The sequence below is a fragment of the Pholcus phalangioides genome, unplaced genomic scaffold (assembly GCF_987345545.1).
Source record: "Pholcus phalangioides strain wild (caught in Gottingen) unplaced genomic scaffold, Ppha-v1.0 ptg000003l_1, whole genome shotgun sequence".
Taxonomy (NCBI): domain Eukaryota; kingdom Metazoa; phylum Arthropoda; class Arachnida; order Araneae; family Pholcidae; genus Pholcus; species Pholcus phalangioides.
This window is the reverse complement of record NW_028301596.1, coordinates 30,325,927-30,351,786: the sequence shown is the minus strand read 5'-3', so window position 1 is coordinate 30,351,786 and position 25,860 is coordinate 30,325,927. Positions and strand designations below refer to the sequence as shown.

Genomic DNA, 25,860 nt, shown 5'->3' with positions numbered 1-25,860 from the left:
CTGTTAAATGGTGATCGGGGTAAGATATCTTCGAATGATCTTTAACTAAATGAGCATTAGGGCGAGGGAACCCAGAGAGCTGAACTGCTTTACGCTATACATTTCCTCAGTCACATAATACAGAAGAAAAATAAAGTTTATACGAAGAGAAAAATACCTGGAAAAAACAAAACAAACCGTAAAATGAATGAATGAATGAAACTCACTATCGGTTATCTCTTCGACTTTGCTGTCTTTGGCGTCTTTCGACGATTCTTTGGAATCTTTGTTTTCTTTAGAGTCCTTCTTGGACGTCAGCGGCATTTTTGTGTTGTAAAGTTTTAGAGTCGAGACTTACGTGTGTATCAACGTGAGCAGGAAATAATAATAACTTCTCACGAAGGAATGCTTAGGATGTGAAAAATTTCAGAATCCGGTGAGTGGTAGCACCTTCAGGTTCATAATAATTTACTAGTTTTCAACTCTTTCTATACACACACACGCGCGCACACCACTTGCAGAAACATACACTTCTAGTTTTCGGCAACTTATTTTGGCACTTTTTGTTGTATCTGGAATACTTCGTGGAAATGATTTTCTGGTTCTTATGCAGGGAGTTCTTCTGGAAATTCTGAAAAGCAATGGAACGAGAATTACGAAAACGTCTGATATACCCTCGTACTACGAAATATAGTAAACGTATCAAAATCATGCGATATTTTTTTTTTACGATCGAACTTAAGGTATCGTGATTGTTGTCTTCGAATAGACGTGACACGAACCGAATGAAACCTTGGCGTGTTTGATAGCAATGATATCCTGTGTAAATGACCAAGATTGGAGGGTTCGCTACAAAACGAAGGTACTACTTTACCGTTCATGCACCTACTACACATTCCTCTGGGCAAATTCTAATCGATGGGTACATGCTGAAATGTGTATTCTGAATGAAATGTGCGGTCCTAACGTATTTATGCTGATTATGCGTCTTATATTTGGTGTTATGCTACAATATTTTACCTCGCACCAACTCTGGTCATATCACCTTATGGCAATTTACTACCAATCGAGTTCGGCCGGAAATGAAGGTGCCATCTATCGGTGGTAGCCTCGGATTCGATTGGGAAAAAACTTGTTATCTATGTTCTATCTCCAAGATCAAACCCGTGAATCTTCATAGTGGCAGGCGAGCATCTTACCACTGCAGCACTCAGGCGCTTTGGAGTTATGGTGCGTCCATAGTGCACCACTTCTCGCTTTATCGCGGTGGGCGAGCAAGGATTTTTCCGGTTTTTATGCATTTTTCAAGTTTCTGCGGACTTTATGCCCAGACTGTATGTTTCAATGTGTCACAGTCTTTTGTTCGATTCCTCAATTTCACATCTTTTTTATCGTAAAATGATTTATAAAACGGTGACAAAAGAAGTTTGCATATTTGATAAACGTGAAATCCTCAAATTTTCATGAAGATTCTGTACATTTGTAATGCAAAACTTATGATCTTGCAAACATATTTTCAGACAAACTACAGCAATTTTCCTCCTTGGTTCAGGTTGGTGACACAATGCCCCAAATGTTAAACAACGATAGAGGATTGGAAGAGATTTTTTTTCCAAATGCTGAGACAGCATTGAATCATCATTGACAACCTCACCAATATCAAACTGCTCTAGAGAAAGACCATTTTTCTTATTAAAAAAGATAAAATAATCAGTTCACTCAAGTCTTTTACCAGAAAAACTGTCATTTGTTTATCTTTATGGTCTGTTGAAGCTGCGATAACTCAAAAATTAGATTTTGATGACATTATTAATGATTTTGCTGATATGAGAGTGCGAAAAAAGCATTTATTGTAAGATATTTGATGGAGAATTTTACATTGCATTTCTAATTTAAAATAGAGCATATTCTTTTTTTGATATGTTTACAAAAACAACATACACTGTATTTGCTGATGTACCAAACCTCTTCGACCACAGTTGAGGAGGCCCCTCCATCAAGTTCATGGACGTTCGTCATTCTCTTTCATGTTTAATTTTGTGATACTCATTACGTCTGTCGTCAACAAATTACACAATAGATCCTCACGCGATATCTCCATGATGTCAACTGATCATGCAGGTGAACGCTGCACCACGACCAGCCGGAATCGCGCGGATTCGCCTCGCTGTTTGCAACCACCGAGGTTTAGGCTGCGGTTATAGAAGAGCGAAGAGATAAGCTGCACTACAATTGCGACTAGGAAGAAAAAAATGCATAGGGAGTGGGGGAAAAAAAAGTCCGCTCATAGTAAAAGAGGAAGAGGATAGAGAAAATAGCCGGAGGAGGTTCCGATATATAAGGGTGTGATGGTAATGATGCCTCCGCAGAAGAGGGAGAGAAGAAAGGGGAGAAACGGGCCAATTTCTCAGCAGATACCGAAAATTACCACCTCGAGGTGAAAACAAACCGGATTGTTCAAGTCGCGCACGCACCTCGTTGTGCATCTTCTTCCACTTCTAGTCTCGCTGCTCGAGTATGTGAGGTGTGGAACAAAACAACACATTTTTTTTTTCGTCGCTAGTCGCTATTATGCATGCCTATACCTCTTGGTCGCCTAACTATGTGTCCAGCCCTTTTAAGCGATAAAGCGAGAAGCGATGCAATATGGACGCTATGGACCACTATAACGCTATACCTTTACCCTGGTACTGCCATCTGTCTTCTATATTTTGAATTGAAACAGAAGCAACCGCATTTTTTGGGTAACATTAGTTCCTTATCTTATCATTAAAAAAAAATAGGCCTATATATTTCGACTGGCTTGAGGATTACGTCGATCCAAACTTTAGTTTCCACGTTTCTCAGCATTTGAGCTGAATGTTTTGTTCAGCTGAATCAGTGATTCTCAAAACGGGCAACATCAACCCCTGTGTGGTAATTAAGTGGTCTGGGGGAATTTTTAGAAGTTGTGGTTATAATATAGGATCCTATAGGTTGGCTTGAATTCGTAGTGGGGAAGGGGGCGATGAGAAAAATTCTGAGGAGGGGGACGATGGAACAAAAAATTTTGGGAAACTGTGGTCTGGATCTAGACTTTAGAGACTGGTCCGGGAGAGAGGGGTGCGTTTATTTTTTGACAGGTGACATAAATCTCTGTCCTTACCACTAAAGATGGCGAAGTATGACGATGCGATGAAACTGGCCCGAAAATACGTCGGACAGAATGTGTCTTGTGGTACAGAAACAATTGAAAGTGAAAATGCGACTGATCAACCATATGTCACGAAGGATGCATTCGAACAGTTAAAACAGTAATTTTGAAATTGAAAAAAAAAATTGTTGCAGGTTATGTCATGGACACGGCCAAAAGTTTTAACGTGAATACATTTTTTGTGCCTTGAATCGCGGGGTGGGTACTGACAGAATAAAGTTTTGCCATTATCATCGGCTTTATCTTTGGAATAGCTAACGAACGACGCCAGTGTCGGCTATTTTCGTTGTGAGCAGCTAGAGATATAGCGGAAAACAATTTGTTAAGAATCAGAGCAGCGGGCCTGGTGTCTATACGAGAAGAGATATTGGAAACGGAGTGAGATATATGCCATTGAATGCACCTTTGCAATGCGCATCTGACGATAGCATTGCTTTTGACTTGCGTAGCGTACATTCTGAGGTATGAGCGTTTTAAGAATTTCGTCAAGCAACAATTTGCGAATGCTTCCAGACGATTTAAAAGACGTATATATTCACGTAAAAAAAATTAATTCTGCGTTTCCAGATTATGAATGAAATTTTAAAGCATCATTTTGAAATTGTTCTTAAATTTCATTAACTTGACATTGATTATGCTTGGAAGAAAGATCTTTACAGACAAGAGATCGTCAGTTAGGGTGGTATGTAGAAAGTACCAGTGGTTTCTCAATCCTTGAGAATGGTATGAGCTGTCAATACAGATTGTCAAACTGCAGAAAACTGCTTATCATTTACATTCAAAAGGTGGTAGTAACTGCTTAAAAGGTCAGATTTTACTTAGGAGCTTAAGTTTAGGACGGTGTGAGTTTAGTTGAAATATTTTATTCGAACAAATGGTTCTTCCCTCTCTCCTAAAATTTCAATTATGCAAATGAGAAAAAAAGTGGGAAAGAATATGTGAAAAAATAAAAACCACATATTTTTTTAAAGCCAAACTTTAACGTCACGAACGTCGTCAAATGCAAAAATGCACGATTAAGGTTTTCTACTCCCTCTGCACTAATTTCGCAGATCGCCGAATAGCAATCGGTTCATTTTTACGATTGCATGTTTTTCGCTTTTAAGAGCCTCGCACGCACAAAGTCGGGATTGAAGTCATTGCAGGTTATGACGACCATTTGACATTTCGAAACCTTTTACGGAATATCTGAGAGAAATATTATTGCGTATTGTTTGGGAAAAGATGGTGTTTTCCCCCCGGTATTTCCACTGGCATTTACGCCGTGGATTTGACGTGCGGTCGGAGACGAAGCCCCGACGGGAAGGGTAAAAGGCTTTCCGTTATAGGTAGAAAAGCCTTCGAGCCCGATCAATATTTTTGGGGAGGGCTTTTTAGTCCGAGAGTCAGTGAGTGCGAGAGTTCGTGAGTTCAATGTAGTCTATTTATAGAAACCCTGTTCTGTGGGAACTTCCATCATCACTTACAAGAAAAGAGATACACACACATTCTGTTCTCTTCTCCTAAAAATCTAGATTCACTCGATGCCGATGATGGTTCCTTTTTTTCTCCCATTCTTTTGCTCGTATTTTTGTTGGTTCTCTCTTCTCCGCAACAGTAGGCAATGGATATCTTATCTTTCTTATCCCAAGAGAGATCTTCCACTGACGCTAATATTTCTCCTCCTTCCGGCAGCTTTACGGGCATCATCTTTGCTGACAATTACATTTCCATCTATTTTTAGTTCTCCGATTTCCGACGCATTTAAGAATTTAAATTTTCTTCTTTCGACTCTTTCTGTTCTTTTTCTTTTCTTTTTCAAATCTCTCCGTTTGGAGTAATTTTTTTCCTTTTATTCCGGAAAAAACTTGCTCATTTTGTTTTTCTCTCCGTGAAAGCTTAAGTTTCTTATTCCGAATAGGTTTGAAAAAATAATCTGAGCCTACTGATATTTGCCCTGACCCTCGGGGACCCCCCCCCCCCAACCTTTTTATTATTTCCACAGCGAATGAAAAAGCCCTGACGGAAAAATAAAAGAACACGAAGAAATTGATACGTCTGAAAAACCGTCGAATAATAAAGGTGAGGGGAAAAACTGAAATTGCTCTAGATTTCGTGATGCGTGCACACTCGCGTTTCCTTTGCAAAAAGTAATTTCAGTGTAGTATAGAGGTCTTCTACCTTTTTTTTGAGTCCCATCATCATAAAAAGAGCACCCTTACGGCAAATTCGACATATATATACGCTTCACACGGTCGGCCCTCAACTGGGTGTTTCATTGGAACGTTGTTCAGGTGCTCGTGAGCACGAAATCAGACACAAGCTTTGAGCACACTTTGTGCTTCTGGGAGAACCGAGGGTTTGAGCACAACCGTAGTGCTCGCGAGCAACAGGTTGAAAATGCCTGGTGATATTCGACATAATCAATGTTAATCATCAGCATCCAATAAGTTTGTTTCTTATCCACATCATAAAAATTTTCCATTATTGCTGTAATTTATCTTAACACTCTAACCAGTTTAAACAGTGAAACCTCGCTAGAACGATACTCAATATAACGATAAATCCATCTAACTTACAACGATATTTATTTCTAATCTTGTTCGGAACCACCTATAATCTCATGCCGTGGTTCCTAAATACTTTTAGTCGTGGACCCCCAAGAAATCTTGGTGTCTGCCACGGACCGCCTCCGTTTTTTAGTCGGGGACTCCCTTAAATCGGCGTCTGTTATGGACCCCAATTTACAGCAGCAGAAACTATCCGTCATCTATCCGCGCGAATGTTCGCGACAATAGAGGGCGTTTTGTCCAGTACTAGTAAATGTTTCCAAATGATTCTGATTTTAGTGAGCACAGTACTAGTAAATGTGATGCGATAACGATGCAATCAATCTACTGGACTAAAAAGGAACTAAAACAACGTTTCGTACCCCTATCGAAAGCTGTCGCCACAAGTACAATTTTTGTCAAATCGCAACAATATTACTACTGCAGTCTACCAACGTTGCAGCTGTACTTTTGCTCGTAAATTTAATTAAAACTTTCCTTTTTAAGTAACTTCCTTTTTTTCACTTTAGCATTACTTTATTTCATGATCCTACAATTGGGCTGTGGACCTCCCAGTAAAAAAGCCGTGGAACCCTGGGGGTCCAGGTACCCCTATTTGGGAACCGCGGTGTAATATTAAACTCTTCTCAATATGTATTGATATCCTTCACTACGATAAACCCCTATATAATGATCTTTTTCGAAGATATTTTGAAGCGCGGGGCGCTACAACCAATTTTTTTAATATTTCTCGCGAAAGATTCACCAATATAAAGCTCCGCTGAAATGAAACACCAATGGAATCTCTTAAATAACGAAAATTCGAGTGAAATACCAGTTTATCTACTTATTTTTGAAATCATTCCGTTTCGGACGTAACTGTCACAAAAATACCATCTTTTAGACGCAAATAAAGCGAAGCTCGCTTTCTTCCGTTACTTTTGCTAAGGTAAAAACCTCACTGTTCTCGAAGAGTATTGCGTATATTTAGTAAGAAGCCTTTACAGACGATTGCACCGTAAGAAGCGAGAGCAAAATGCATTTTTTTTTCTTTTTTCCGGGAGGGGATAAAAATAAGTAAATAATTGAATTAAAGAAAATAAAATAAAAAGATGAGAGAGAAAAGCAGCGGTAGGGCGTGAAACGAAGAATGAACTTTTAGTGCGACAGAAAGTCGTTGTGCCAAAAAAAATAAGAAGCACCGCAAAAAACATGGCTTTTCAACCTCCCGCTATTGTCACAGACACGAGTTGACAGGCGACCAACCAACCTCTCTCTTGTGCTGATTCCCGCAAGAAAACCGACTGCCGAGATTTTGTCTCGTCCCTCACTCAACAACGTGATTAATGAACGCCTGAAATTGAATACGAAACAAAAAAAAATTTCGGTTAACTTTTCCCGAGATGAAATTTTTTTTTGCCAACTTTTAAACGTCCAACTAACGCACTCAGAAAACTAAAGTTTAGGTTTGGTTTTATCTTAACGCGGCATTTATTCGAACATTTTCATCCCAATTCTTCAATTAATCAAGAAGAGAGTTACGACTACTTGTATTTCGTCACAGAAAGCATTATCTCTAACAGGGCGCTCAACTTAAGTGATTTGATACCTTGTCGCGCGAGCCGCTCAAGTGATTTTGAAGTACAGTCGGCTCCGCTTATTCGGATGTCAACGATTCCACAATATTCGATTAAGCGGGGTATCCGAGCATGCGGGTAACAGTTCAATTATCATTTTACAACGTTAGTATAACTGATGACGAATCAATGTTAATAAAGCTTCTCGAATAAATCAGACATCAAAAATGAGGGGGAAATTATATTTAAAAAATATTTAATTGCAATGATCACAATACCAAGGATTTTTACTTTTCATTAAAAAAGCTAGCGTCTTCTACTGGCTCAACAGAGAATGAAAATAAAATAATTAAATGAACGTATTGAAGACAATTTGAATACTGGCTACTAGACAATTGGCTACTTCTTACTCTCAATGTTTTTTGCTTAAATTTAGTAGCATGTTTTATATTAACTCCAAATATCTCATTCAATAAAAATATTATTTGTTTAGTGGTTGATGTGTATAAACAGTTGATGTGTTAAGCGTAATATCCGATTAATCGGGGAAAAGTCGTTGAAATTGTCATATTTAGCGGGGTACTTTAACATTATCTCTATGGGAGAAATTCTGATGGCGGAGGATTTTATCCAGGGTCGACGGAGAAATAATAATAATTTATTTTTCATAATATTTTTCAGCATTTTAAACAACATAATAAAAATTTCAAGCAAAACCAGAATAATTTTTTTTCCCGCTTGTAGCAGATAAAATCCTCAGCGCTGGATTTTATCGCGTTTTTACCTCAGTCCCGTTATCCTCCACGTGCAAAAATATAATAAAAGGATAATCACTCCTAATCACCATCACGACCCATATTAGTACAAAGTTCACCACAGGCGAAATCCCCAACAAGTGGGGAATTCAGAAAATTGAAAACTGCCCATTTCTGCACGTGGTTGTCATTTGAACCCTTAAATGCGTAGCTCTTAAACATGCGCAGCTCTTACTGCTGATATTACACATATTTTTATGAAAAAAAAATTGTAGAAAAAAAAGAAATATATATTGTATGATATATACTATTACACATTTATCGTATTTCGATAACAAAAAAATAAAAAAACAGTAACAAATATTACAAGTTTTTCTTTTATAATTCTTGAAGCAGGTGTTCTCAAACTTTTTCCACTCGCGTTACACCTTTCCCTAATTAACGCTTATTCGCGACTCCGCAGAGCAGTTCTCAACAAAGGATCTCTTCGAAAAACCTTTGTCCAAGTCGTCCCGTGACAAAGGTTGGGAGCGCACAGTTTGAGAGAGCCCCTGTCTTAAAGGGTTGAAAAATAAAGCATTTAAGAGTTAAACATCTAAAAAAAGAACAAGCCCTACTTACTATCTCTTATCTCAAAGATAAAAAGACAAAGGGAAATTTTCTATATCCATCTTCGACCGGAATTACACTATAAAAGTTTGATAAAATAGCTTTTACAAAACTTGAATACAAAACAACCAATAATCCCGTTGGTTACATTCGCTCGAATGTAATTCCAACGGGATTATTGGCACGAATGTAACCGATACGCTTATTAGTTGAACTTTCAAGTTTTATAAAAGAACTGTTACATCAAAATTTTATTGTGTAATCCCGGCCTAAGACTCATTTCTTGCGATTATGTACAGAAAAATGGGTCTACACTGAATTTTTCTGTACATAGCCACAAGAAATGAGTCTTAGGCCGGGATTACACTATAAAATTTTGATAAAAATTCTTTTATAAAACTTGAAAAATGCAACTAATAAGATTGTCGGTCACGTTCGAGCAAATGCAACCGATAAGCGCATCGATTACATTGGAGCGCATTTAATCGATGCACTCATTAGTTGCATTTTTCAAGTTTTAGACAAGCTCAAGTTTAGACAAGCTTTCAGAAAAGCTGGTATACACTAGTGGATTGGAAAGTTCAAATAAATATCCGTTTAAACGTTTTTGGCATATACAGCCCGATTACCTTCAGAATCACACAGTGAATGGTGAGTTCTTTTAGTGATTACTTTCTCCGTAAATGTAAATAATATTTCAACATCAAAGCAATTCCGTAAGAGTCTAAGTATAGAAAAATCTTATTCTACAACTAAAAATTCCTGTTCATAAACTTTTAGATGTCCCCGATATGGACGGTTTAAGCATCAGTTTTATTAATTACTTTATTACTCTAAACCTATTTTCCAAAGTGAGGAATATCACCCTTTGGGGAGCGATGGAATGAACCAGGACGGGATAGTAAAAGCTGCTACATATACAGTACAATAATTAGGTTGGGCGTCAAGAACATTATTTTCCTGAGAAGCTGTACGGGCTGTTGGAAAAGTAAGTTTTGAGAAGATTATTTTTTTTTAGATTGGCATTTTTTTTTTCCAGTTTAGTAGGGCTTGCTTGATAGTTTTCTGTGCTGTCGATTTTAAATAGGAAAGTGGGTAAAGGTGAGAATCTCTAAGTCTGGGGCTTTGATTCGTTGTCGAGATCAATAACTAAGTATTAAAATTTTTGTTTTTACAGAAAATTTCAAGTATTTATCCTCATAATTTAAACTTTTTAAACAAAAGAAATCTATGCATTCAATATCTCGAAAAAGCTCATCACATAGAGCAAAGAGCAGAAAAAAATCAATTGAAATTATCCAACAGGAAACCTTAGAAAAAGGCTAAGTAGTAATAATACACGATTCAATTGTATAGTAGTAATAAGTAATACAGTAGTGATCATAATAGTGATCGCATAAGAGCCGTTGAAAGAGTTTTCACACTCGTACCCGGTGTTTAATTCTTTTGCATTTGGCATTCTGCAACCGCAGTTTTGCACAATCCAAAAATCAAGAAAATTCAAGGAATAGCTTATTCGTGGGGATTCATGAATGCTGAGGATGTTTAACTCTCTCTCTAGCAGCCAATATTTTCCTATTCCGTAGGTGGGCACTTTTAAAAGATTTCATTTCTCTCCTCACACACTTTTCTTGTAAGACCGCATCCCCGCGCGTCTATCATCTAGATACTCTCTTTCTCTCTCGCTTGCCCAGCATGATGCAGCATCACCTCGGATGGCGTCTAAATACAGACAGATATGCTCACTCTTCGACTGCTTTTTCTACTTTTAAGAACTGGTTATGGAAAGATTTGTAGTTGCTCAAGAAATGAGACAAAAAAAAAAGCTTTTATTCTTTACTTTTCCTCACATTTGACGTTTTCTTTGGCAAAAAAGCACTATCTTATTATATTTATTTATGTCTGTATTTTAGCACTAATCTTTATACATTTTTTTTTCTTCAAAATTGACATTGTTTTCATTTGGTGGAATAATTTAGCAACGAGATGATTCTCTTAAAAATAGGTCACTAGGACTTGAATCACTTCGATTTCCATAAACTTCACTATACATACAGGATAGAAAGTCACTAGGCCACATTACTGGCGAACCGTCGATCGTAGAGGTATACACTTCTAATTAGAAAAAGTTTCCAAATAACGTGTGGCACTCAAGTATGTCATTCATGTTGAAAAAGTAACTTTTTCATACAGTTCCCATGTACCCAAAAACCCAATTAAAAAAATTTATACCATGTCTTTCCTGAGGGGGAAAAACCACGTTTCTAAGCGCAATATTCGCTGAGATATTTCAATTGGAAAATTAGAGGAAAATGGGAAGAAAAGCATAAATGAGAGAAAGAGAAGCGTTGTTTTTGCTAATTTTTTTTCCAATGTTCCATATATTTTTTCGTTTCAGGCAACACACCGGCAAAAGTTTCATGCACAATTAATACCTGGTGCTATGTTTATATGTTTCAAATGTCTTGTAAATGGCAGTAGTGCCTCCAATGTCAATAATACATCATTGCTCTATTACAGTGATTCTCAAACTTTAGTCTTCCGCGGCTTCCTTGCTCTAGTAGAAATGTATCCGTGGCTACCCAGAATAGTCTACCTGGGAACCGCTTCTTGGTATGGAATAGGAACACATTGATAAGTACAGCTCACAGCGGCGTCCCAAGGAGCAGCGGTGGACATTTTGAGAACCACTGGTCTACATTATACAAGATAAAAAGCAGAGAGAGAACGTAACAGCCTTACGCTGGTACTCTTGCTGCCACCTATCGAATAAGACATTGAATTATTCGTTATAATTTTTCAAGTGAAATAGGTGGCTGGTTTTAAACCGGTATGCACAGCATGAAAATGAATTTCTAATATGATACCACGTATTCTTTATTTGATGCTGTACGTCGGTGTGACATTCGATGCGCATTATTTTTGTTTGTTTCTTGTGAATGACAGTAGCGCTTCCGTTATAGAGTTGTGAACATTTTATATTTTATTCCCCCTCCCCCAGGTTGATAAACTGGACAGACGCCTGCCGGTTCAAGGAATGAAGGATAAGTTATTGCTCCAGAATAAAGCTTCAGCAGCTGTAGCACATACAGACAACTGTTATTGAAAGAACAAATTTTTAAGGTAGGTAATTTGGAATGGCTCACACCCATAGGAACCAAAACAAACGCGTCGAGTACTACACACACTACACTCCTTTCGTATTTAAAAAAAGAGACCACAATCTGGCTTTGTTCCATGCTCATTCAAGGCGAAAGAAAGAACGTGACAAACGACATATTATAATTATTTATTTTTTTTCGACTGGTGTGTCTGCGAAAAAACTCTTTCGAAATTAGCATTGTGCGTGCAGCAGCCATTATGCAACTACTGAAGAAAACTTGGCCTCTGGAAATGCAGCGAAAAGAGAAACAAGCTTTTCGGCGATTTATTTTCTATCATGTGAATGAATTCAAATCTTCCCATGTTGGGTGGCAGCTATCAACCGGGAATCGATCTACGTATTTTGCTTTTTGTAGAACTGTCGCTTGCCACTGACATATTGATACATATCAGACTTCAGACGCAATCTGGGCAAGCACATTAACCATATACCACAACCATTTATTTCCTTATTATAACACGCGCAGTAGCGTGATGCTCTAAAAAGACGTAGTCTGTGCAGGGAAGGACAGATCTCCGAAAATTTGCGCGCACAGTCGGACATGTAACTTACGATAATAAAAGCCTGAATCAATAGGTACTAACTTTTGTTCAAAAATTATAACAGATAGTTTAGTTTTTATTTGATAGGTGGCAGCAGGGGCACCATATTTTTGTGATGGATATTTTTTCTGAAAATTTTGTGAAAGATGCGACGTAAACATTTTCTGCAATTTCAGAATCAACCGCACGCACACACACAAAGACTTTTTTTATTCCTTTCGGATACTTTATATACTGTATAATAGGGCATATATAATTTTATTGGAAAAATATATTTTTACGTTTTTATCTAAACTAAGATGTAATTTCTCTTCTCCCATTAAGATATGCCATTTCTCTGGAAGTGTTTTCTCCCAGACCAGCCCAGTTGCAGTATACAGGGTCTTTATAATCAAAGTTCCACTTTCAAATAGCCATAAAAGAAAAACTACTGGACAAAATGTTATCAAACTTGGTAATAGTTTACAGGAGGTCACGGGATTCAATTTTCCGCAAAAAAAAGTTCAAAAACTCTCCACCAGCGGGGAATGGCGGGCGCTGTACGCAATGTTCTAAACGAAATAAGCCATGAAGACATTGGTTTAAAATTTTTTGTAATCGTTTCTAAAACGAAACTGTTTGTGGGGTTATGCAAAATCGCACAATGTCCGTAACATTCCTGCTGATATGCAGGCTATTGTTGAGAACTACTGTTGAGCTACTACTAAGAGCTACTGTTGAGAACGCAGTAATGTGATTTAACTTGCTTTCAGAAAATGGTGGACGCCACATTGAACATGCTTTGTGATACGTTTTAGAAACGATTAAACCGATGTCTTCATGTCTTATGTCGTTTAACAATATTGCACACAGCGCCATTCCCCGCTGGTGGTGAGTTTTTGAACTTTTTTTTGTGGAAAATTGAATCCCATGACCTCCTGTAAACTATATCCAACTTTGATAACATTTTGTCCAGTACTTTTCTTTTTATGAAGTGGAACTTCAATTATAAAGACCCTGTATGATTCCATTTTGAACCCAGTTGCAGTGTATGAGAGCCCATGATCACACCGGGCTGCTAAATATTAGAACCGGGGGAAAAAAAAGGGATCAAAATGCTTTGACTACACATTTGCGTCCTGATTGCCAAAGGAAGCATTTCTGTGAATTATCACGCATGCGTGTAGTAACACTTGTATCATCGTCGATTAAAAAATTAGAAAAAATGAGAGAAAGTGTACAATTTTTTTTTCCTTTCTAAATATACGCCTGCGTCGGCCAAGTGGTCGAAAAAAATACATGCTCAGGGAAAATTTTTACATGCCTCGGGCAATGGATTTGTACAACCCTGGTAGTCTCCCTTAAGTCAACAGTAGTCCCCCCATCCCCCAATTAGGTGGGGACAGTAGAGAGAGGGAGAGAGAGAGATGTTATTTTTCTCAGCCTATAACACGTCAAAGAAAGAGGCATTCTGTATATTAATAGTAAGGCGAGCTTTGAAAATTGTTTATAAAGGGTTTGATTTCCGGTGGACACAACAACTTTCCAAAGTTCTTCACAACACTAATATCTAGGCAAAAGCTGTTGCTTGAATCATATTCAAAATTCTAACCTGCTGGAAGAACCTTTGTGTTCCTTGAGGTCACAAAGTGTATGTTTTTAACCTTTATATGCTTGTATTTATGCATATATTTGTGTTTTGTTATATTAAAAAAAAAGGACCAAAATAGAAATTCAGCTAGACGTATAAAATATATATTGCGTCCCAAAAACAAGTAAAACACAGTGATAATTATATCACAGTGTGTATATATATATACACAGTGATCTCCCACTATTTCCGCCTGAATATTTCCAGATTCTCATACAAGATTAACGAGTGCAATACCAATTAAAATACCATGATGACCAACGCTGTATTGTAACAACTTCAAGTTATGTATCTCATCTAGACCTGATGGAAGGATTGCAAAATCACTACAGGTCACAAAGTGTATGCTTATTTTTTTCTCTTTATTGTTTTTTGTCTACATTGTATGTTTTTGTATTTTGACGTTCACTGACTGTGTTTATTTCGTACTTTTGTCTGATTGTGCGCGTACGTAATTAAAATAAAATAAAAAAAATCTTTCTTCGACGTGCTGTGGACTGACGAATTAACATCTCGCTCAACTAGCAACAGTTTATCACTGCATGTATTTATTCTAGAGTGAATGAGTTGAATAGAAACATTCAAATTAAAAGGAAAATGTGTTTTATTATGATAAGATCAATGGATGTGAAAACGATTGTAAGATTGACCAATCAAGAAGTATATATATATTGTATCTTTACCTTTGAAACTCTGACATTTTCATTTTCACCTTGAAATATATTTAGAGCACGACACGATCAGCTCGGTCTCTGAAAAGATCTGTGGTTACAGTGGGTGCAACCACGACCACGAAGAGGCGCAACATCCTTATTTCCGAACGAAATTCTCATTCAACCAACTAAATTGAAGGCTTTGGCTGCAACCAAAATCGATTTTCTTCCATCCTTTTCGTACTGTCATTAATTTGGACGAAGAATTATGTTCCCCCACGGGAGAGACGTCCTAATTCCGTCAGGTGCCAAAATTAAATATATATATAAGAATTAATAATTAGTAGCCGGCGCTTCAATTAAACGGGGATTAACTGAAAGAACTTCATTTACATTTGAAGGAACGTGAGAATAAGGTGTACATTCTTACATTTTTGCGTAATGTCGTCTCATCGTGACACTAGATGGGTATTTTATTTTATTTTTTTTTTTTTTTGGTATATTGCTCTCCATTTTTCTCGCTCTGTATCTTTCTCCATCTGTTGCGAGAGAGTTTATGTTATTAAAAGAAGGCAAAAAAAAAAAAAAAAAAATGTTTACGGGGGATGTAAGTGGAATGAAAATGGAAACTACGGTAATGATTTCTGATAAAAGTTAATTTAGTAGATGACGAGCGACGGCTTCGAGCAATTCCCGAGAATCTTAAGGGGAAAAAAGAGTTTCATTAAGCAAAGAAAACTCTCACACTTAATAATTCTTTTCTCGCCTTCAAGCTCGTTACGAACGTCTTCATGACAAACACCGTATTTATAGGCAGGCGAATTCATTAACCGGCACATAAATGTTACGGATCGATAGCACTCGTAAAACTGTCTGTTAACGAGATCATTTCAATTTGCTTACTGGAAGGGAAATTCTGATTCACACAATTCATTTTATTTGGAAATGGAGGAATCTCCCTCAAGACAGTTTGACACTTTTAATCAAGTAAAGTATTGAGAGAGGAGTCAAAAGTTTAGCAATATTCCAGTCATTTAGTACTTGATTTGTTCATCAAATAATCAATCCTTACAGCGGAAATGACGAGATATCCCGTCTGACTTGATGCGCTTTATTTCGGCAATCTCAAAATATCTCGGACTCTTAAAACCCTTCCATTTCGGCAATGACGAGCCCAGATAGCTCTGTACTTTCCCTGATGACATGTTTTCAAACTCCACAACCTGTCAGAACAATTGTCAGAGGGCAGAGAGTCAGCTTTTGTTTAAAGTCTGATAATAGAATGAGAGAGAGAGGATGCTTTTCCTTTTCGAGGAAGTGTAAGATTATACACATCATATGTAACCGAAAACGGTAGAGTTTTTGGTGATAATTGGCGATATCCCGTATGGATCCCGATTTCCCGTATTTTATGAAAGAAATATGGTGTGGTCACCGCAGGTGTTTATTGTATGGTGTGTATTGGAAATTTTCTTACAACGACATCTTTCACGGACCGCAGATTTTGCATCCCTGCACTACAACATTTTTGGGAAAGTCTTTTCCCTTTTCGATGTTTGGATACATGACATAAGTGGCGCGAATCATGTTTGCACGCATATACGTATTGCAAAGCTGCAATATTTATGATTTTTCCGAAAACCTTCCTTCTGTTTTGAGGCAAATTTTATTTGGAATAAAAAGCTATTCTGGAATTATCTGGAGAAACTCAGAAATACAAAACAGTTTCTGTAACCTTTTAAAGAAAGGGGGATTGCTTATACCGAGTCAGTCTACTCGACAGAATTTGATCATTTTTGTCACACCATGGGGCCATTTTCTGTCCACGGGGCGGTTATATATTAACGGGAGGGGGGGAGGGATTAATTAGACCGGAACCTATAATTTATTTTCTTCGAGTCCGAACGGCAGCGTTTTTATACTGATGGAGAGGTTGGTGCGCTAACCCCTTAGTGTGGAACTCCCTGCGGTAGCAATCTTTTTCTGTGGTCATGTTGCCGTTTCCGATGTACTCCTGCGTCAGGAACGTTTCTGGCAAGGACGAACAGGGTATCGATCTCGCGACACCTCTAAATATCCTTCAGTATTTTAGGCGAGTAGCTTACCGACCTGGGCCACCGCACCCTTATCCACAGAAGCATTACAACATACGTAATATAGATGCAATTTATCGGTTGGAATCTAGTGCTTTCATCTATTGCAGATGGTATTGTGATACGAAGATCGAACGGAATTGACCATATGAGAAAAATCATCCGCGTAAGATTTAGAGCCTTCTCACACGGGGATACTGAAGTCTTACGACTGGTAGGGGACTCGGTATCCAGAAAATAAAGCACGCATATTTCTATGGAGCTCCTCACACGAGGATATTGGCATACTGGCGACGAAATATCCGACACGGAGGAGTCCCTAGCGATTTGGCGTGCTGTCGAAAGAAATATTTATAGCGCGAATTCATAGTATGTCTTCGTGTTTTCGCCGGTCTAGGTTGTACGATGGGGTGACCACGCATTGGATTTAACTTGCATTAATGCTCCCTGATGCCGTTCCCCCCCCCCCAAATCTCCCGCTACTGGAATGCTTGTAATAAAGTATAAATATAGGTTACGCACACACGTGAGTGTGGGAGGATAAGCGAAAATTCCATTCCTCCAAGATGAACACAGTTATATTTTTTCTCTCGGTACGGTAACAATGTGATCTGCTCTTATCGAAATGAAGTTCCTTCATCTTATAGAACTACTACTCGCTCAAAATAATGAATATTTACAACATGTATATGCATGTTAATTTGACTTACCTTGAGGATTAGTATGCAGTCACTCATCAGGACTGGACTCACAGGTAATCAACTGATTTATTAATTTTTGTAAGTCTGCTTTCTAATTCCATAGAATGCAAGGAATCCAATTCCCGTTGGTCGTAGCGAATAATGCACGATGAATGTTATATCCATACATTGAAAATAACATTCATCGTGCATTATTCGGGTGCTGACAGGGCCTCAACCCTGGGCCCCAGGGCAATTACTAGATCTTTTTGTTTTCTCACGCTATAAATTCATTATAAAAGGGCCCTCTAAAGATTTCAGCCTGGGGGAGGGCCCTGGTCAAGAATGTGGGGAGTAATGGATATACATAATTTTCGTCTATTTATCCCTTTTTCGCGTAAATAATAGTGTAGGATGATAATCATATATAATGATAATAAAATATCATCAGCATCAGCTTCATCGCTGAAAATGTTGTTTTCTTTCCTACCCCGATTCACAATGCACAGGCAGATAAGGAGGTGAACTAAATACTGGGTCCTTTTTACTCATTTTCCTGGGATTTGAGATATTCTTTCAGTAGTGCGGCGTGATGGAGAACGGGCAACGTGACTCGTTCAAGTCAACTCAACTCTCAAGTTGAGGCTACTCAAGTTCGATTTGGGTGTCCCCGTTTGAGGAGGCCCTTATACAGTCAAGTCCCGTTGTAACGAACTCCAAGAGACCGGAGAAATCACTTCGTTAAAACAAAATTTCGTTATAAAGGAATTCCAAGTCTTAGCATTGTTTTTATGTAAACTTATCTATGGGATTAGAAAAAGTGTTCGTTAAAACGAGATTTTCGCTACAACGGTATTCGTTAAAACGGGATTTGACTGCAGTTGAAACTCTAACGAAAAAGTCCCTCCGCAGAAAGCAGGAAAACCGTGAACATGACGATACCAATAAAACACGAAAATACTGGAACTTGCCATTTTCATTTCAAAATGTGGGAGACAGATGGTAGAACGAACGAGCGAAACAAGCATAACTCTGACATCATAAATATGTTAGGGCCGCGCATGCCGAGAGATCACATTCCGACATGAACTAATTTATTAGAAATTCCCCAGAGGAATGTTTACGAGGTGCATGTGCGGTTAAGCAGTATGTAGTAACCAAGATTCTGTAAGTTGATCACAGATAAGAATGCAAACCAGTTAATTTGATATTTTCTGTAATCCATTCCTTGAGTTTCCATGTATTGATAGCAAAATGTTGGCCATGTAAATATCAAGTAAGTGAGTACCGTTTTAGTGCATGCAGCCGGTTGATTAAACCCTTGTTCTCAGTCAGATATCTTCAAACGCAATGTGAGTGACCTCCCCACTGAGTGCGTAATGATTTTTTTAAAATTTTTTTGGCGCAATTATGCGTATAAAGCGTTTTTTGTAGTAAAAATTTACATGTAAAAACTATATTTACAGAAATTTTGAACTGAGTACATACGTATAGTACACAAGTTTAAGAAAGTAATTATGGCTAGACTTATTTAGTAATCTGGACATTATTCATTCGCTCTCAAATGTATCTATTGCGGTAAATGTAACACATTATTATGCATAATCGCCTAGCATTTCGATATGTTTGATAAATTTCCCTAAACTTATCGCTTTTACCGGTGATCATGGATAGTACCATAGACTAAAGATATAATTATTATTCTTACTCTGTGGATAGTACCCAAAAACGTTGCACCGCTAATAACATGATAAATCGTACTATATGATAGAGCTATACATGATGATAGAGTACTGTACATGATGATAATTCATACATGTATTGCATCATTATATCAGGGTACGGTCGGAAAAATTTGTTATCATTGTATCGGGGTCCGACTATATTCATCAGACATACTAGACTCGATTTTTTTTTTTCATATTCATCAAATTCACCGGGTATAATTACCAAGGGTAATAACCACATACACATAACCACAGATAAATGCGATAAATTTCAATTATTTATCAAATTTACCAACGACACCTGGTTATTATGCATAATCGCACGTAAAAGTGATAAATTTAGGTGAACTCATCAAATTTATCAAAATGCTCCGCGGTTATGCATAGTATCTCATAATTATCACACTTACGGTAATAACTGCATGAGTAAATTTCTTTAGTGATCTGGACATTGTTCATTCAGTCTCGAATGCATCGATTTAGAAAGAGAGGTTCAATTTTATCTTCTTATTAACGTAAACTGATTCGTCTGAGTCTGATTGAATGTGTTTACTGAAATGTGATCTAGGAGAAAGAAGTGATCTTCTATCGTTGACTAGAATTTTATAGTGCAAAAAAAAAAAGAAAAAAACCTTTTGTTTGCAATAGAGAAGAGTTTTGCTAATTTATTATAATGCAGTGTGATTCTGGTGTCCCCCAATCACAAAAAATGATGAATTTACGAAATTTGAAAAGTTATCACAGAGCTAAAAAAAAACAAACAAACAAACACGCCAACCAATTTCGTTTGCACAAATAGAAGCATATGTACGTACATATAAACCGAAACATTTTCATCAAGAGTGTGAAGGTGAACTGTTTTGCAGAGGAATTAACTTATAAAGTGAATAAGTAAATTGCTTGGTATAATAGCGGTAATTGTGTTTGATAACACTTTATTTTTGGTGGTGAGGGTACGAGATGATTATAATAATGCTGCCTATGCGTCCTTGATAATAGTAATAGCAACAACGTGCAACGAGTCTACGTGCTACATTCATTGTGCTAATTGAGGTGGGGGGAAATAGAAAAAATAAATAGCCAGAGAAAGTTTTATCACCAGAGCTCTATTTCGTGCATCATAACTGCAGTCGTACTCAAAACTAGTGGATGTTTTTTCTTTCGTCTCCCAGTTCTGTTTATAGCCGTAAAACATGTCTTGAACTGAAAAGTCTCTCATTAATTTCGCTTGAATCAAGCCAACACTGATAACATTGTAAAAAAGTAGTGTTGAAAAATAACTCTAGTCAAATGGCTGCAACTTTGGAGACCACCTAGGCACCCTTAGATTCTTCCACAGAAAAAAATAAGAAATTTGTTGGCTCGTGCAGTTAAAATCGCATCACGATTTTATCTGGGAAAGATGCAAATCATCACCAAAAACATGATGAATAGCGTAGAAGCATCAAGCCATTGAAAAATTTCTGTCAGGGGAAAAGTTACGAGACTGAAGCGACGAGAAAGTGATAAAAAAAAGTCGTATTTCAAATGTAACTTCTTGAGTTTTGGTGAATCCTTCCATGACTCTACAAAAAAATGATATACAGTCAAAATCTCTCGATAAGTCGAACTTTAAGTTTTCGGTTGGAAAAAGAAAAATATAATAAAAATAGCAGCGCTGTTTACGAATATTTTTTTGGTAAAACATGTCAAACAACTTCTGGAAATGAAGAAATTCGAAAAGATAAGTTTTCTATAATTTAATCGTATGTAATTATTGAATGATAATTATTTATAAATAAATTAGACTGTATCATGGAAATACGTGATACTCGTATAAGTGAAACGAATTACAAATGCATACAAGATTATTTTCTGTCAAAAAATGAGGTCATTTCTCTTTACTGTCTCTTTCTCAATCTATATTTTGTCCTTCACAGACAAATGAATCTGCTATAAATTCCTCTTGCCAAATGCTCAATTTTTTTGCTAAATGCTAAATCCTATTGCTAAATGCTAAATCCTATTGCTAAATGCTAAATCCTATTGCTAAATGCTAAATCCTATTGCTAAATGCAAAATTCTGTTACTAAATGCTAAATGATAAATTATAATGCTAAATCCTATTGCTAAATGCTAAATTCTAATGCTAAATCCTATTGCTAAATGCTAAATTCTAATGCTAAATCCTATTGCTAAATGCTAAATTCTAATGCTAAATCCTATTGCTAATTGCTAAATGCTAAATCCTATTGCTAATTGCTAAATGCTAAATCCTATTGCTAAATGCTAAATTCTAATGCTAAATCCTATTGCTAAATGCTAAATTCTAATGCTAAATCCTATTGCTAATTGCTAAATGCTAAATCCTATTGCTAATTGCTAAATGCTAAATCCTATTGCTAAATGCTAAATTATATTGCTAAATGCTAAATCCTATTGCTAAATGCTAAATTATATTGCTAAATGCTAAATCCTATTGCTAAATGCTAAATTATATTGCTAAATGCTAAATCCTATTGCTAAATGCTAAATTATATTGCTAAATGCTAAATCCTATTGCTAAATGCTAAATTATATTGCTAAATGCTAAATCCTATTGCTAAATGCTAAATTCTGTTACTAAATGCTAAATTATATTGCTAAATGCTAAATCCTATTGCTAAATGCCAAATTCTGTTACTAAATGCTAAATTCTGTTACTAAATGCTAAATTCTGTTACTAAATGCTAAATTATATTACTAAATGCTAAATTATATTACTAAATGATAAATTCATTTGCTAAATGTTAAATTCCAATACTAAATGATAAGTTCTGATGCTAAATTATTTTTTCTAAATGCTAAATTCTGTCGATAAATGCTAAATTCTGTCGATAAATGCTAAATTATTTTTTCTAAATGCTAAATTCTGTCGATAAATGCTAAATTCTGTTGCTAAATATACAGTCGTACCCGATGTATGGAACTCCGATTTAACAAATTCGTCGATATAACGAATTGTCTTAGATGTGAGATATAGATGCTTTTTCTCAGCCCGAGATATCAAGGAAACAATTATTTTCCGGATATTATGCTGAGGTAAACTCGGAAAGAAAAGTCATCCCGTCTCCGCCGGGACTCGAACCCAGGCCCTCTTGCATACCGGGCAAGCATGCTACCATCTACACCACAGAAGACATGACCCTGCCTTCCTTATTTCACTCCCAGTGGCGTGAGGCGCTGAAGTAGAGGCAGTAGCCTCTCAACTTCAGGAAATGGCACCGGGTGGAACGGTTTAGAGTGAGATAGATGGCTTTTTTCGCAGCCCGAGATATAAAGGAAACAGTTATTTTCCGGATATTATGCTTGCCCGGTATGCAAGAGGGCTTGGGTCCGAGTCCCGGCGGAGACGTGATGACTTTTCTTTCCGAGTTTACCTCAGCATAATATCCGGAAAATAATTGTTTTCTTGTTTTAGATGTCCCTGTGTACGTACATTTGTATTGTCTCAACCTTGATATGACGATTTTCTTCGATTTAACGAAGAAAAATGTCGGTTTCATCTAATTCATTAAATCGGGGTTCAACTGTGATCGGGGCCAAATTCCATTGCTAAACGGTAAATTCTATTGCTAAATGCTCAATTCAATTACAACATGCTAAATTCTATTGCTGAAGGCCATTTTTTCTTTAATTTCGCTAATTCTCGACAACTTCGACTTAAAGGAAGAAAAATTCGAGAGAGTTAAATTAACACCATGCATCAGGTCACCCTATAAATAATGTCATTTTTGGTGCAAGAAACTACTCCGCGTTCACTCTCCTCATAAATTTCAAAGAAACGCGATTCTTACTATGATTTGGTAAAAACCACTATCGGGCAGTGGTTTAGGTACGGCACGACCGATTTCCAGTCAAACAAAGAGCTCCCACGAGGGCGAAACTACTTTCTATGGAATTGATGGGCTTTTTGCTTTTTATGGGACATTTGATATTGATTTGAAACCAGAAGACATTCCTGTTACTCAATTTGGTGCTTTTTTTACCTTTTGCTTTTTTTCATTTAAATATTGATCGCTGTAATATGTCTATCGTCACGTACTGTATAATCACGAAGAGTATCCAAAAAAGAATAAAACTTCTGTGATTGATTATATCAAGTTGAAAGGAAAAGAAGAAGAAAAAGAAGTGATAATTGTGGGAAATTAAATTCAAATTTTAAACGAAATTTGATAAAATGAGTAAAATAAGATTTAAAGGATTCAAATAAAATGAATAAAATGGTAAATTTGATAAATATTTGAAATTCATCGCCTTTATCTGTGATTATGCATACATAATACAGTACCCTTGTGTAATTGGTGAATTTGATAAATATGAAAAAAAATTCAAATGAGTCTAGGGTATGCATTGGCGTACGCAAGGGGCAGGGGGTTCTAACTCCCCTCCCCCTCAAGCTGAGATTATAGTATTATTTTGCAGGAAAAAACGTAATCCCCTCCCCCCCCCCCCCACATGAGAAAATTCTGCGTACGCCTATGCTAGTATGTATGATGAATATAGTCGTAACCTTTCACATGCATAGTATATCATGTACTACGATTTCTCATGTTTACCATCGACGCAACGCTTTTGTACTATGCATAATCACCGATAAAAGTGATTAATTCAGAGAAATTTATTAAATTTACCAACGACGCTTGGGTGCTATGCATAATCGCTGGTAAATGTGATTAATTCAGGGAAATTTATCAAATTTACTAACGATGCTTGGGTACTATGCATAATCGCCGGTGTTCGCGTGCATATGCAAATATGTTTACTGTGCGCATGCGTAAGCTCAAATGATATACTTGTTCTTCGAATGCGTTGTTGTTAATGTCTTTCAGTTTTCATACATGACATAGTCACAACTTGCACGAATAAATATTGTTATGCAACTCGAATCATCGTCCTACTCATCGCGACGAAAAATATTGAGGTTTCCGTCGAGATCCCGAAGTGACATCTACAATGCTTTGATCTGCAGCAAATTCAATTTTTTTTTTATCGTTGTTAAATGCACTACGGTTGAAACAATCAGGCTTTGCGGCTACCAAAAAGCTTCGTTAATGCGAATCTAAAATTTCCTGTGCATTGTGAACTCTATTAATAGTTATGAGGCAATCGTAACTAGGCTTGAAAGGCTCGAGGAAATTTTCAAAAAATTTCATGCCTACGGTTCCACATTTCCGGATTCGCAATCCGAAATCGATGCGTTCGAAGAAATATACCGCGAATTGAAAACAAAGTTACGTGAGTTTTCAGCTGAGAGAACTGTTTCCTTCCTCAAACTTCGGCTATTGATACAAATTCGCAATTTCTAAAAGCAAGCTTTAGACGAAACAGCGATTTCAGCATGCCGAGACTCAACATTCCAGTATTTAATGGCGATTATACTGAATGGCTCTCTTTCAAAGATCTATTCGTAGGAGTTGTGCATAATAATAAAAGTTTAACTAATATCCAAAAATTTCAGTTCTTGCGGGGTTTACTTGCATCATGGGCTAACATCGCGGAAGGACACACATCTTTTTTTGTCAGAAGAATTAACTCGTAAACTCGGGTTGAACTATACTTCTCGCAAACGTATTCCTGTCAGTGGAATTGCAATATCTAAGCCATTTTATTGTAAATTTGTGCATGGAATAGAAAGTTAATGAAAATTTACAAGCCCATGTTATAAAGAACATGTCAGTGCTTCAGCCCACTCACGTTGTGAGCACAGTTGAAAACGCGAACAGCATGCTCAACTGGTTTATATTTAGCGCGAACGCAAATTTCAACGCACCAAGTGAAATTGGCGTAGTTAGATAGGAGGAGATATCTCAAATTTTTTCAATCATTTTTCCAGGGCAGGTTTTACGGCCTAATTGCGATACTATTGCCAAAAATTCTCGCTTACGGTGGATATTCTGTGGTAATATTAATACCGAAGCGAAATTATTCGGACTTCCACTTCTTAATATTAACATTTGTGAAGAACCGCAAAAGTTTTGATTCATTGAATGAATCCCGAAGAGTAAAGAATTGACGGATGAAGAAATTTTTTGCGAAAATAAAATCAAGAAAATTATGAGATTAATCATGAAGGTAGATTTGAAATGAAACTACCAATTATTGAAACAAATTTGAACCTTGGGGATTCTCGAGTTGCCACAATGCAACGTTTGAAATTTATGGAGAAAAAATTTCTTAATTCTGCTGATCTTCAATATCAGTACAAAGATTTCATGCGTTAATATGAGCAAATGAAACACATGAAATTGGCCGAAGATGACGCAGGAAATATTCCTAATAACTGTAAATTTTTCCTTCCGCATCTCGTCAATCTGTTTTTAAAGATTCTACCACAACGAAATTACTCGTTGTTTTACGCGATGCATCATGAGCTAGCGAAGGATCGGTATCATTAAACCAAACGCTCGTCGTAGGTCCTAAAATTTAGCGGGATATTTTTGACATATTGCTTGATTTTAGGATGTATAAAATAGTATTTTCAGCTGATATAGGTAAAATGTATCGTCAGATCTTGGTGTGTCCAAATAATACAAAAATTGTCAACCGATTGAAGACTACAAACTCGCAACAGTGACTTATGGTTCATCTTGTTCTTCATTCTTAGCAACTAGACGTCTCCAATAAATAGGAATGGCTGCAAAAACCAGCCATCCCATAGCAACAAAAATATTATGGAATCATTCTATGTTGACGATCTTTTGGCGGGCACG

At 36.9% G+C, this 25,860-nt stretch overlaps 1 protein-coding gene and 1 non-coding gene across 2 annotated transcripts in view; both read right to left on the bottom strand.

Moving 5' to 3' along the window:
• LOC149088384 (cAMP-dependent protein kinase catalytic subunit beta-like) overlaps positions 1-25,860 on the bottom strand; it is a 97,206-nt gene that overhangs the window by 52,009 nt on the left and 19,337 nt on the right. The window contains exon 2 of the mRNA XM_089247466.1: positions 207-610. Coding sequence (XP_089103592.1) covers positions 207-303 — 97 coding nt within the window. The 5' untranslated portion in view covers positions 304-610. The remainder of the gene's footprint in view (positions 1-206; positions 611-25,860) is intronic.
• Positions 22,215-22,288, bottom strand: TRNAT-GGU (transfer RNA threonine (anticodon GGU)). Its single transcript has one exon. It is a non-coding gene; the product is annotated as a tRNA-Thr (tRNA).